Source organism: Pezoporus flaviventris, unplaced genomic scaffold, assembly GCF_033815535.1.
Source record: "Pezoporus flaviventris isolate CSIRO_AGI_PZ_B2104156 unplaced genomic scaffold, CSIRO_AGI_Pfla_v1 ptg000002l, whole genome shotgun sequence".
Classification (NCBI taxonomy): Eukaryota; Metazoa; Chordata; class Aves; order Psittaciformes; family Psittacidae; genus Pezoporus; species Pezoporus flaviventris.
In genome coordinates this window covers 26,212,754-26,226,248 of record NW_026892550.1, presented here as the reverse complement: position 1 = coordinate 26,226,248, position 13,495 = coordinate 26,212,754, and the positions used below count along the sequence as shown (strand labels likewise).

Genomic DNA, 13,495 nt, shown 5'->3' with positions numbered 1-13,495 from the left:
GCCTAGTCTCAGCAACAGTTGGTTATTTAATAATCACTGCCAAAGTTCCACAAATCACTTAGAAAGACCAGTGACCTGACCTGCAGTATGGTGGAGATGGAGATATTAATAATGGCTACTAATTTTCTGGTTTAAGAGCCCATAAAAATAGCAAGAACACATTTAATTTGCACAGTGCTGACTTGCTGCCTCTTGAACCATGAGTCCTTTTGACTTTTCATGGATTTTACTGGATCTCTGGGAAAAATCAGCATAGGAATTTGGCTTCTCCCACTCCCTGTATCTTTCTGTGAGCAACAGGGGTGTAATTTCAAAGGAAATTGAAATTCAAGCTCATCCCCCAGTACAGTAAACCAGCTGGAACTGCATAGCATGCAAAATAAAATCACTGCCTCATTAACTTAGTTGACTGTTTGTGGACAAGCTCACATGAAGACTTGCAGGGAAAGAGAAAAACATAGCATGTAAAGATACATATATGTATATGTATGCATAGTTATGTGCATAGTTGTGTATTTCTATCTACCTGATTTTCTACCTATTTACCTATGCATCTGTCTATGAGGATGTATTTATTTCCCTCGGGGCGTTTATGGTCATGTGTATGGTTAAAGCATTAATAACCATGTGTTTATTTTTCCCAAAGGACTTCCTCATGAACTTCTCTTTCAACAGCCACTGCTTAATAATTTTGATTAAAAGGTATAGTTGCAACTGAGTGGGTCATTTGGGGAAAAATCAAACCTTTGGTGTGAGAGGGGAATGGAACATCCAGCAGGGAGAAGGATGGGGCTGGTTGGATCCCCTTAGATGTGATGTGGCCCGTTAGGCTGGTGGATACATTCGACATGATTCAGGGACTCCCATGTTATGAACTTAGCACTGATACCACCAGACACTTCCAACCCAGTTGGCTGAAGTCAGTGAGCAAGAAGATGGATGTGTCTCATACGTGTGCTTCATAGGGATGATTTTGGGGTTGAGGGGACTTGAAGAGCCCCCTGGTGAAGCCCCAGGTGACACGAAGTTTCAGTGCTGATGCCCCTGAGTCCCTCCTGCCTTTGCCAAGCAGGCGGATTGCTCCCGGTGCGTGCCAGAACCAGAGCATCCCATCCCCTCCGGGCTCCGCCGCGGGGCCATGGGGAGGGGCGAGGGGCGGGGCCAAGGAGAGGTGGGCAGAGCCTCTGCGGCAAGCCCCGCCCCCTGGCTCAAGTTGGGCGGTGCTGCTCGCCGGGGTCCCGCATCCCCGCTGTGCTGTGCGGTGCGGTGCAGCGCCGAGCAGCGCGGCCCGCTTCGGCTCGGCTCGGCTCGGCTCGGCTCGGCTCGGCACGGTTCGGCTCGGCTCGGCTCGGCACGGTTCGGCTCGGCTCGGCTCGGCTGCCGGACGGACAGCGCCGTCGGGGAGAGGGTTCGCTTCGCGCCCCGCGGCGCCCACGGTATGGAGCACGGTGCGGCGCGGCTGCTGGCGGTCCTGCTGTGCCTAGCTCCCGGTAAGCCCTCGGAGTGCCCCAGCTGCCCGGGGTTCGGCCTGTCGGGGAGCCGCTGGGGTCCGGCAGCCCCACGGGGCCACGGGGAGAGGCGGCGCGGGTATGATCAGGTGTCGGGAACTGCGCGGGTGCTGGTTTCACTTGGGATTGTCAGGGACGGTGGTACGGTGAGGCAGTGCGAACCCTGGGGTGGGACGGGATGCCCAGTACTACGGGCTTGCTGTCCTGTCCTGTCCTCTCACCTTCCCTCCTCGCTTCTCTGGCTGGTGCTGGCCCATATGACAGGGCTGCCTGCCATGGCATAGTGTCCTGCACTCTTGGCTCCAGCATCAGACATCGTTTCCGAGAGCAAAATGTCCCTGGAGCCAAATGCGGGAAACCCGTCATCAGCGAAGAGCCTGCTCGGGATGCCAGTGATTAAAGTGTGGGGAAATACTAGGGAAGCAGGGAAGGTCCCGGTCTGGCCACGCTTTCTTGTTGCCTGCCATAGCTGTCCGAGCTGTCCCGGTTGGGGCTGCTGGCTCTCCCGGGTGAGGCGGGATTCCTGACGGTGATGGGAGCAGCCAGGGCGGGCTGAAAATCTCTCCCTGTGGTACTCCCAAATGTTGCATAAGCTGGGCTGTTGCCTCAAAGCCAACACTGGCACCCAGATCACAACCCTCGCAAGCATGGAGGACTCAGGTTAGGCGTGATGCAAGCCCTGTTGTGAACAGAGTTGGTAGTAATAGACTTTTGCCTGATTGCTTAGGAGGAAAGCGATAACCTCAGAAAATCATGGGGCAAAATAAATTCATGGGATTTCGAATTTCTGACAAACTTAAAATAGTTTCTTCATATAGTTCATTGATCGGTAGTCTCGAAGAACTCAACTATATTCAATTTATTATAAGAAAAGTTAGTAATCCCTTTCCCCAGGGAGTGAGATCATCAGATGAAGGTTCGCTTCATTTCAATGTCCCACATCCTCTTGTTAGACCTTGAAGTTGGCAATGCAAGAAAACAGGAACTCCACCCTGGCTGGCTGAATTGTAGTGCTCTGCAGCTAGCTCCTGACCATCTGCCTTTGCTTCCTGTTATGACAGAGTTTTTGAACTTTCTGGGATGTGTGAAACGTCATTATTTACTCTTCTCTGCTAAATAGATGATGTGAAAGCGTCCTCTTAAAACATACTGCATATTCCTGTACATAATGCTTTTCTGATTAAGTAATGTGTACTTTGTCTATTGGGTTGATTTACGGGGCTTTATACGTGTTTGTTATTATTATTTACAGGTTTAGTTATTTCTCTGGATCAGCCAACCCTTAGTATCCAAAAAGATGTCCTCACAATAACTGCAAATAACACTCTAAATATTACCTGCAGGTAAGGGCAAATCGATCCAGCAAGATTTTGATGGGGGTAATTTATGAGTTTTTGCATAGAATCACAGGTGATTCAGTCTCTCTCCCATCATTGCTCCTGTTCTTCCTCCCCACATCCTTTGCGCTTCCCCTTCCTCCCCCGACCCTCACCTTGCTTTCCCCTTACAGACTTTGGAAATGATCTTAGGGGGTTGGAGCAAGGGAGATCTGGGAAGCACAGGGTGGCCCAGAGAAGGAAGCATCAGCTGGGTCCTCATGGAGCCAGCCTGGTGAGCCATGCTCCTGAAATCATGCTCTTGAAGCTCCCTTTTGAGTGCTGTGTCACTCAGGTTTAGCAGAATGGAAATCTCAAATAACTTTCATATAGGTATTAACAATAAGTTGATAAACATGAATTTATCCTGCATGGCTTGATGCTCCACATGATTTGATGAAGCCTGTTCCCCTCAATGCCATAGAGACCAGCGAGTCTGGGGTTCACCACCCTAGCATCAGTACTGGTGCTCATCACATGCTCACACCTCTCCAACGTTTTTGCTTCCCCAGTGGACAGAGACCACTGGAGTGGTCCTGGCCAAGCAACCAGAGCAGTGTTGAGAAGCGTATCTCGGTGATAAACTGCAGTGATGGCCCCTACTGCAAGACACTTACTCTTCTCAAAGTCATTGGCAATGACACAGGCGACTACAGGTGCCTTTACAAGGACAACCAGGCAGCGACAACCATTTATGTCTACGTTCAAGGTAAGTGCTTACACAGCTCTTAGGTGGCTCTTCCCTTAGCCTCAGGAGAAAAAGTATCTCAAAACGATTTTGACTTTAAAATCTATCAATCCTTGAATTTTTTATTCTGTGAAATTGTTACTTTTCTTCTTTTATTGTTGATTGATTTCATGCCAATATGCTAGTTGCCATCAGTAGAAAAGCCCTTGTGCCTGTAATTTTGAAGCAACCTGCCATATGCAGTACTTGGTCTGCTATTCTCCTTTACCTGGAGCTTAACATACATGTCTGCTTTGCACTGTGAGCTATTACTGACCTCAGGAGAAGGATTACAGAGATTGTATATTTATTAAAAATTACAGGTTTTGATCCCTTTTACAATTTGTACTATCTGATACCATTAAAAATAAAAAACAAAAACAACTCCAAAACATAAACTTCCATATATTTGCTGATTGTGACGGCAAAATCTATTTAGGCTGTAAGAGCTAAGTTTTCACAGTCAGGCTGGTAGCAATGCAGCTGAGCGCCACAGATACTGCAAAGCATTCAGGTATACATTCATTTCAGTGAATGTGTACACTGAGGCATCTGCCTTTTTTGCACTGATGGTTTCATACTCATTTTCTTATACAACCTGTTTCCTTTTGTTCTTAACTTATAGTTACCATCTTGAAAAATGAGACGTTATTATCTACTTGGCTTAGCTTGTTTTGTAAGATCATGAGCTTACTATTTTTTTTGGTCTGACTTTAAAGAGGATGCTGCCACTGGGGGAGCCGATGTAGCGTGCTGCTGCTTCTGACTGATATTTCCTGTAGTACTTATGCAAGGAAAGTCACACTAGGGTAAATCAGATTTTTACCGGCACAAAGACTGTGATGACAGGAAGCTATTCTCCAAGGTGCACACTGCTGTGGATAACTGTTTTCAGAGTAATTATATCGTAAAACTGGGGGATGTCTGTCAAAATATGTACTTCCTACTTAGTCTCATCATTTAAATGTTTTACCACATAGAAAAGAATAAAACTGCTTTGAGAAGAAATAGGGACAGAACAAAATTGGAAAAGTTTCCTCCATAATAATGTGACAGTACCCATTTACCAACTGAATATTCTTCTAGATTACAGATCTCCGTTTGTGACTTCAGTTAGTGATCAGCTTGGCATTGTATACATCACTAAGAATAAAACTGTGGTAGTGCCGTGCCTTGGAACCGTATCAAATCTCAATGTATCTCTACATGCGGTAAGGAAAAAGACCACTATTATTTTAAGAGTTAGTTGAAATCACTGTGACGTAAATACTTTGCTTGAAGTATAACTGCATTTCTTAAAAGCTTCTTTCTATCCTTGGGAACTTTGCAGTCTGTGATTACAAGGTGAGTGCTGTAACTGTACTCATCCGTGATCCTGCGCTCTCAAAGTGCGGAGTGATTGCCTGTGAAAGGGAGATTGCCTGAGCTAGGATGTTAAGACTGGGACCCTGCGGTTATGGAAAATATTGGACTTGAATATTCAGGGTTGTTTGATTTTTTTGAAATCTGACTGTATTTTATCAATGTTCCAAACAGAAATATCCGGAAAAGATATTTGTCCCTGATGGTAAATCAATTTCATGGAATAATAAAAAGGGCTTCACTATACCCAGCCATTTAATCAACTATGCGGGCATGGTCTTCTGTGAAGCCAAAATAGATGATGAAAGCTACCAGTCTGTGATATATATAGTCGCAGTTGTAGGTAAGCCAAAGTTTTTTTTCCTTTATAGCCAATGTTCTTTTACTCACTACAACATACTGAACCAATTACATTTGGTTGGACTCTAAGTTATTCAATAATGACAATGCAGCTAATGCAAAATGGATGTTGTGAGATATATTACTTTTCTTTTAAATGCAATGTATTGTATTCTTTCTGGCTGATCACTGGGAAAAGTGCTTCTATTTTAGTGTTTTACATAGATGCCAAGGATTTTTTTTTTCCTGACAATGCAAGCCTTTTTCCTAAAATCAGTTATGTACTTTATTCGCTTATCCAGGATGCAGATTGTAGTTGGAGGGAACTGGGGACAGGCATCCATCAGCAGCAGATGAAAAGGAATTGCTCTGAGGGGGTACCAAGGCAATGGGGGATCTGAGGGTTGCATTATGAGCTAGGTTGTCTCTTCTCCCTCAGATCTATGTCCTGACTCTCATGGAGATTTATGCTTTCCCTGGTATATTTTGTCAGTTATTCAACAAAACTCAGAAATAATGTGATGACTCTGTGGAGACTTAAGCCTGAGCTAAAACTGCAGCTATTTCCCTTTTGGCTGAGGACACAGTAACCACTTCAAGTGGCCAAATGGCACCAAGGCAGTCTTGCCTTGCTCGGTAGGAAGGCATAGCGGCTCCCCACCCTTTACTTTGTGCAGCAGGCAATTGCTTCTTCACCAGGCTCATCAGTCCTGACTCTGATTTGGAGCATATTCAGAATTTTTGCATTCAGAATATTCTGTATTGGAATATTTTAAATTTTATTGCACAAATTAAAATTTGGATGATTTTGCTATTATCAGACTGTTATTCTTAATAAATTCCCTCTTACTGCTGAGGAAGGGGAAATACCTCCTTAAGTTTCAGGTCTCACAAGGATAAGAAGAAGGTGTCTAAGGCAGAGGAACCATGTGGGTCACCATATCCTGCCTGCTCCTACTTCTGGGGGGCACTCTGATCGAGCGCATACATCCTGCTGTGCCACTGTCTGATGCAGGTCTCGGATGGGAAATGCTCAGGGCAGCTGCATTCCTTCCGTCCAGGCTCCTTTTTACACCCGTCATCATGCTGAACTGGGACACCAAGGGGATTCCTTGTAGCTGGGGTTTCAGTGGGAGTTTTGGTGAATTTTTGTGGGAAATGTGGTGCTGAGTGCTGTAAAGAACCCTCTTCTTACCCCCAGGTTTCTGTGTGCCTTTCTCTTCCTCTAGGATACAGAATTTATGACCTGACAATGAACCCACACTCCCAAGTAGAGCTGGCAGTGGGAGAAAAACTGGTTCTCAACTGCACTGTAAGGACGGAGCTGAATGTAGGAATTGATTTTAAATGGGACTACCCTTCCATCAAGGTAAATCTGTAATAAATTAAGAGTGCCAATATCACAATGAAATAAATTTACGTATAATGTCACTCCCACCTTTATAATATTGACAAAGCAGGTGATAATACACAAAGAAATGGTCAGTATATACAGGTGTGCAAAGGAGGAATAACAATAGAACTCCCAAACACCTGTGTCTTTTATCTGTTACAGGAAAAACATGCCACCATAAGGGATTTAAAAACCACTACAGGAGAAGTAAAGAAGTTTGTGAGCACTCTTACCATCGACAGTGTGTCCTTAAGTGACAAAGGTCGATATACTTGTGCAGCATCCAGCGGTCGTATGAACATGAAAAACAGCAGCTACTTCATTATCCATGGTATGGCAACTTCTGCTTCAGTTTTGTTGGCTGCTGCAAATTTAGGATTCATTAGTGGGATGCAGAAGGTACCTTGGTGATGAATCAAGTAACAGAAATGAATCAAGCTGCATCTACAGTATTTCTCTTGCACCCACTATAGGATTATACCTACATATATAAATATATATATACCGCATGCTTAGCTAATGATAAGATTTTAAAGGACTCTGTATGTTACTGAAAGCTGTAGAATCCCATAGGAAAATAGGCAGTAAAATAAACTGAGGTAACCCTCTGGTCCTCTTCTGTGTTGACCTCCTTGAGGTCCTGTACAACTGAATTTGTGTAGATAGCTCTATAAGGTAGCTTTGTTCTCACTCCAGGTGAACTTAGGCTAGATTCTGGTGGTTCTGCAGGACAGGAGCCTGGGTCAGCATCAGTGAAGCTAGGAAAATAAAACTTTCAGCTTTTACAGTATGAATAGATGAATCAAGTGAAGTTTTGGTTGTACGGAAGTGATGAAAAGGAAACAGCTTTGGCTAAGTGCATAGATAAGTATGAGGCTACATCCTACAGCCTTTTCTCAAGCCCTTCTTGGCCACAGCCCCAGTGGCTCCACTGGAGTACTTCTAGAAAAAATTGCCAGCATGAGAATGGCCCATTATAAATCACTGAGTCAGAAAAAGGGGTTTATATTTTGAAGGAGACTATTTTTTTTAACATTCAAACTAATTATGTGGCACAGTGATTCAAGATAGTAACAATTTTCTCCTGGGTTCTTTGTATTTCTCTTCAGGAGCTAAACCAAGATCACTTGCTGCAGTAACTGTACCAGATGTTAAGTCCATACTATTCTAAATATTAGTCAGAAGCCTAATCACTGTGTTAGTTTGAATGCAAGTTTATAATTTATAACGAGTAATGTAAATAAATTCAATGTATTCTGTGACTGCAGTGGTTCAGATTCATACTCGAGAAGAGGCTGAACGTATCTAACTGAGTGAAATACTGTGAAAGTATCACACTGTGGTTTTGAATACTATTATTTCCTGTAATGAGTAGATCGAGATGGTTTCATGATACGTTTATATATATGTGTGTGTATATATATATACGTATGTATATACACATATATGGGTCTGACACTAGGTCTGACAGTTGGCACACTGTCTGGAGAGCTGAGTCTTGTCTCTGCTTTCCAGAGCTCCTTGATGTGGGAATTGGGCTGCTCCTCTCTGCAAGGGAAAGGGCTGGGTTTTCATGGCGGGTTCGTCTCTCCAGAGCCCTGTTTGGAGCCAGTTGTGCTTCACCAGTGGCATCCTGTCACTGGCCCCTATTTATCATCTGTCATTAAGTGCTATCCCAAATGGAGAGCACTTACACTTTTGTCCACATGGAAAGACCATTTAGTTCATTCTTTTTTGCAGAAAGTCCTTTTATTCATCTGGAGAGAATGGAGAATGTGGTTGAGACAAGACTAGGTGATACAGTCAAAATTCCTGTGAAGTTTAAAGGATATCCTCCACCAGAGGCAAAATGGTAAGAATGGGAACATCACATGTTTGAAAAACTGAGCTGTTCTTAGTGAAGGTAAATCTTTGAAGTATTCAAAGTGCTCTATTTTTTCTTCAGGTATAAAAATGGAAAAGCCATCAATGCAAATCATACAGTTAAACTTGGCTACACTTTAGTGATCACCGATTCAACTGAGAAGGATGCTGGGAATTACACTGTTGTCCTTACAAACCCTACTAACAAGTTGCAGAAGAGACATACGTTTACCCTGCTTGTGAATGGTAAGCGGTGTACCACAGGAGTACCTTCTTTCACATGTGGATGTGCTGTATTACCATTTTTAGGATTAAATTAATCCCACTGCTATGAAGATTAAAGTGGGGGGGTTGGCTGGGAGAAGAGCACTTGAACCTCAGCCCTGGGAGGGCAGAGGTGACCTGTCTCTCCTGGCTCTCCTGGTTGAGAGGCTGCAGGCTCCTGGTGGTGGTGTTGTGATGATACTTTGTGTGTGTGTGTGTTTGGGGGCAGGGGGGTCTGTATATTATTTCTTCACCTCTGCATCCTGCTCTTTTCCTGCCCCCCTTGCTGGCCATGCTGCCGGAGTCCTCCCCACCCCGCTCATCCTGGCCTGTCCCGCCTCACCCATCCTTCCTGCCTCACGCAGGCTGTCCCTCCTCTTCTGACCTGCCCTGTGCAGTACTGATGTGCCTCTTTCTTCTCTTCCTCCTCTTCCTCCTCTTCCTCCTTCTGTCTTCTCCCCAGGAAAACACCTAGCCCCTGTGCTTTGAAGACAGCAGGTCTTGGGAAGGGCAGTGGGGCTACATGCAATGGGAATCATAGACATTTAAGGGGTGGTGGGAGTCTAAGAGCTGCATTTTAAACCAGTGGGTAATGGAAATATTATGGATGATCCTAAGCATTGCATCTTGATGGACTGATCCTCATGGTGCTGGGCAGGTTCACCTCTTCCCTGACTGTTCATAGAGATTCTCTGTGTTACAATTGCACATGAGGCAGAGCATAAATTAGTTGCTGTGGGTCTAACACATGCATGCAGTGCTGCTGGGGAGGCGTAACCTGCTGCTCTCTCCTCCAGTCCCTCCCCAGATTGGTGAGAATGCGTTACTGGCCCCTGTCGACTCCTACAAGTATGGCTCGACACAGGTGCTCACCTGCACTATCTACGCCGTCCCACCGCCTGCCACAATCCTCTGGCATTGGCAGCTGGAGGAGGAGTGCACTTTCAGCCCTCAGTGAGTGCCAAGTCCTTGCTGTCTTCTGCAGCTTACATAGCTCTGGTGGGATGGTTGGGTTGGGGTGTTTGGGTGCATCCCTTGTCCAGGCTCATTACTAAATGCAGACCCAATGGCTAATGAAGAAAAGATTGTTGTGGTCAATAGGCTGATCATTGCAGGAAGGCTCTGCCAAAGCCATTGTTGTTGGGAGGGGTAAGGACCATCCGCAGCAAGGAACTGGCAGTGCATGCATGCAGCTCTCATGCCTTCTTGAAGGGCTTGCTGGGGTTTCAACTGCAGCTGTCTGCATGCCTTCCCCTCAGATCAGCCCGCAGGACCAAAACTCCATCCCAAACAGAGGAAATTTACTGTTTATGTTAATTACGGTTCCTTGTGGTGGCTTTTTTGTATGCTCAAGTGCTGAGTGTGACCATGCTCTTTATCTGTGTGAAAGTGTATCTCAGAGGAAGTGCACTGACTGATGTTGGGGAATGATAGAGAGAGTGCCTGACTGAGATTCACGCAGCTTCCCTTATCTGGGCCTGCCATAAGCCCAGATTTCCTTAAAAAAAAAACAACAACCAGCAACCAACAAAAAGCATTCTTCTTTCCTGTTGTTGTTTTTAAAGTGATTTCCACTAGTTTCTTCCTTTGGTGCCTGGTTGCTTCTTACACAATGGCTACTGTCCTCAAGAAATTCTTGTAGGGAGTTCAGCGATTTCTATGTCTGTCTTCCTTTGAACTAAATTAACTTGAATCATCCATTTATGAATGGAGGTTTGTTCCCAGAATAGCTGCTTCCCTCCAAGCATCCTGATTGAGCTGACACAGGCAGATTAATTAGGAAATTCACCTTTAGGCTCTGGGGTTCCTTATTTTACAGAGCACAAAGGTCTTAGAAGGTTATAGGGTGCAATTTAATAGAAATGTTTTCAGAATTCCCTCCCAGATACAGGCTGTGGCTGATGATGCATCTGATTTATAGATAAATATTTTCATATTAAAAAGAAAACACAAACCACTCTCTTGAAGGGTGAATATTCATCTTATCTAATGCATATATCTCTACTTAAAACCTCAGGAAAGTTCGTTCAGGATCCAATCCATATGCCTGCAGGAAGTGGAAAGTGATCTCAGAGAGAAAGGGTGGGAATCAGGTTGAAATTAAGCACCGAGTTGTTACTATTGCTGGGAAAACAAAGGTGAGCAGATTTTGTTTTCTATTGGCTGGGAATGATTGGCCCTGTTAAGCAGTTCAGATATCTGGAAATGTATCACTAGAGATGAGACTCTCTTCACCTATCGTTAAACTTATGGATCTACTCTTAGCTGGTTGTGCAAACTCCTGCTAGAGCCAACGGACAGAGATACACACTTTCAAGTCCGTTAGACACGGACCCAAAGTGAGTCTCCTTTGAAGAACACAACCTACTTAGATTTCAGTGCTTACCTTTTAGCAGTCTGAAGTCACATGGGTTAAACTTCCTATTTAACTGTAATGAGGAGAAGCTGTAGAGGCTGAAGAGCAGAAAAATGTGGAAGCAGCATTTATTAACACATAAAACAAAATCTGCCTTCTGTGAGGCTGCTTTTTCTTGGATTTTTTTTTTTTTTGCCTGATTGTTACACACTTAAGGACAAAATGTAAATGTCAGGAGGTGACTGTGCTCCTGCCGTGCCATGGATTTGTGCTTTGAGGGATTTTTGGTTGTGCAAATACCTGCAGAGCATTTTGCTAGGCTGTTGGAGTGATCAGGCTCAAGTATGTACTTTGGGACTGACACAATATGAAATTGCTTGATTGTTCTTTTGCAGACTGTGAGCACCCTTGTGATTCAAGCAGCAAATGTATCTGCTTTGTATAGATGTATGGCCACAAACAGAGCTGGGTCAAGTGAAAGAGTTATCTCCTTTCATGTGACCAGTAAGTATATCCTGTTGAGGACAGCCATGGTAAATTATTGTTATTTTGTCTGTTTTGCTAATGACAGGCTCTTCAGTGCCATTGTCTGATCCCTATCCTTTATTAAATCCATTAATAGTTAAGGATTTAGGTTCACTTAAGGTTTCCTAAGGCAGCCTTTAAATTCACCACCTAACTTCAGCGAAATAATTAGTTGTGCTGGCATCTGTGGAGTGGTGGACCCATGAAAATAATGCAAAATGGGCACTGTTGTCCTGAGAGTGACTACTTTTGCAGTCACTTAAAAGAGCTACAGTGAAATTGTGAGTTGCAGAAAGAACAAGGATGTACTGTGAAAGCTAAGACTAACGTTTTGAAAAACAGTGTCAAAGAGCTTCTGTCTTCTTAAAAATCAGTCTCCATATTCATATGATGAAATATTATTTTAATCCAGATCTAAAAATTGGCTATAAGTAACTCTAAGAATCAGCTGAAGTTGCTGTAAATTTCTGCACAGGTAGTTACTGTATTCATTACACAGGCCTTCCTTTTCCTTTTAATGGGATTGTGCTGTTTAGATGATTGACTGATTTTCACTGTTTTGTTTCCTTATTTACAATTGGATAAGATAAGGCCACAAAATGTGATACCTAATAGGAATTTGTTTTATTTTTTTAACTTGCAGGGGGTCTTGAAATTAATCTCCAGCCTCGGAATCAGCTCACAGAGAAAGATAATATGTCCTTGCAATGCACGGCAGACAAATTCACCTTTGAGAAGCTATCATGGTACAAACTCAGTGCTCACGCTTCACAGACTCCCTTTGGAGGGCTGCCTATGCCTGTCTGCAAGAACCTAAATGCTCTCCAGAGGCTGAATGCTACAATTTCAAATACCAATGGTGAAAATGTCACCTTAGAGCTCATCCTCCGTAACATCTCCCTGCAGGATGGAGGGGACTATGTTTGCATTGCTCAGGACAAAAAGGCTAAAACACAGCACTGTCTGGTGAAGCACCTCACTGTTCAAGGTACAGATCTCTTATTATGAACCAAATGTGTGGTTGTACACAAAAATAACTGCAGCAGTGTCAGGTTTTGGTACCTCCAGGCCTTGCATGTGTTGGGTTAATGGTGCACGCTGTTAAATAGATTCAGACCATTTGTTGTTAACACACAGGTCTGGGGCTTGTCTGAGCAGTAGGGTCTTACTGTTTCATTAGTACCAGTGAGGAAACACTGACGGGGCCATTGTGCTGTGCAAAGGGATGAGTCTGGCTTTTGCACAAGTAACAGCACATAATTAGCTCAATAACTTCTCAGTTTTACTTTTCAAAGCACATTTTTCCCTCTAGCTGTATATGCATGTGTGTATTCATAGCATTGATGATACTGCTTTGCGTCACTGACTTGAGTTTAAAGTAATTGTCTGAAGTTGCCTGTAATTTAAACTATCATGAAGTGCTGCTGGCATTCAGATACAGGCAATGCAAGCTGGTAATCAGTCAGCTTTGCAAACAAATAGTGATGACTTTGTTTCGGACCTGGATGTCTAAGCTGATTAGGCAGATTCAGGAAAATACCTGTTTATGTCCATGGGCTGTTCTGAACGGACGTTTGATGGACCTGCAGTATCAGACTTTTCATAATGACTCTGAAAAGAGAAAAGTGAGGAAAGCAATTTCTCACCTATTCTGTCTTCCCTCAGCAGCCTGGCCAGTCACACATTAAACCGTCTAAAGCAGGTTGCATCAATACTGTTAAAATTTTCTTGGCTATTATAATTTTTTCATGTCATGTAGAAGTTTAACTATGATTTTAACAT

At 43.8% G+C, this 13,495-nt stretch overlaps 1 protein-coding gene across 1 annotated transcript in view; it reads left to right on the top strand.

Moving 5' to 3' along the window:
- Positions 1–1,346: 1,346 nt before the first annotated feature.
- Positions 1,347–13,495, top strand: part of KDR (kinase insert domain receptor) — a 32,067-nt gene continuing 19,918 nt past the window's right edge. Inside the window, exons 1-13 of the mRNA XM_061472599.1 lie at positions 1,347–1,490; positions 2,761–2,851; positions 3,397–3,593; positions 4,698–4,822; positions 5,148–5,316; positions 6,542–6,681; positions 6,868–7,036; positions 8,446–8,557; positions 8,651–8,814; positions 9,630–9,786; positions 10,850–10,970; positions 11,584–11,692; positions 12,357–12,701. Of these exons, the coding sequence (XP_061328583.1) occupies positions 1,439–1,490; positions 2,761–2,851; positions 3,397–3,593; positions 4,698–4,822; positions 5,148–5,316; positions 6,542–6,681; positions 6,868–7,036; positions 8,446–8,557; positions 8,651–8,814; positions 9,630–9,786; positions 10,850–10,970; positions 11,584–11,692; positions 12,357–12,701 (1,951 nt within the window). The 5' untranslated portion in view covers positions 1,347–1,438. The remainder of the gene's footprint in view (positions 1,491–2,760; positions 2,852–3,396; positions 3,594–4,697; positions 4,823–5,147; positions 5,317–6,541; positions 6,682–6,867; positions 7,037–8,445; positions 8,558–8,650; positions 8,815–9,629; positions 9,787–10,849; positions 10,971–11,583; positions 11,693–12,356; positions 12,702–13,495) is intronic.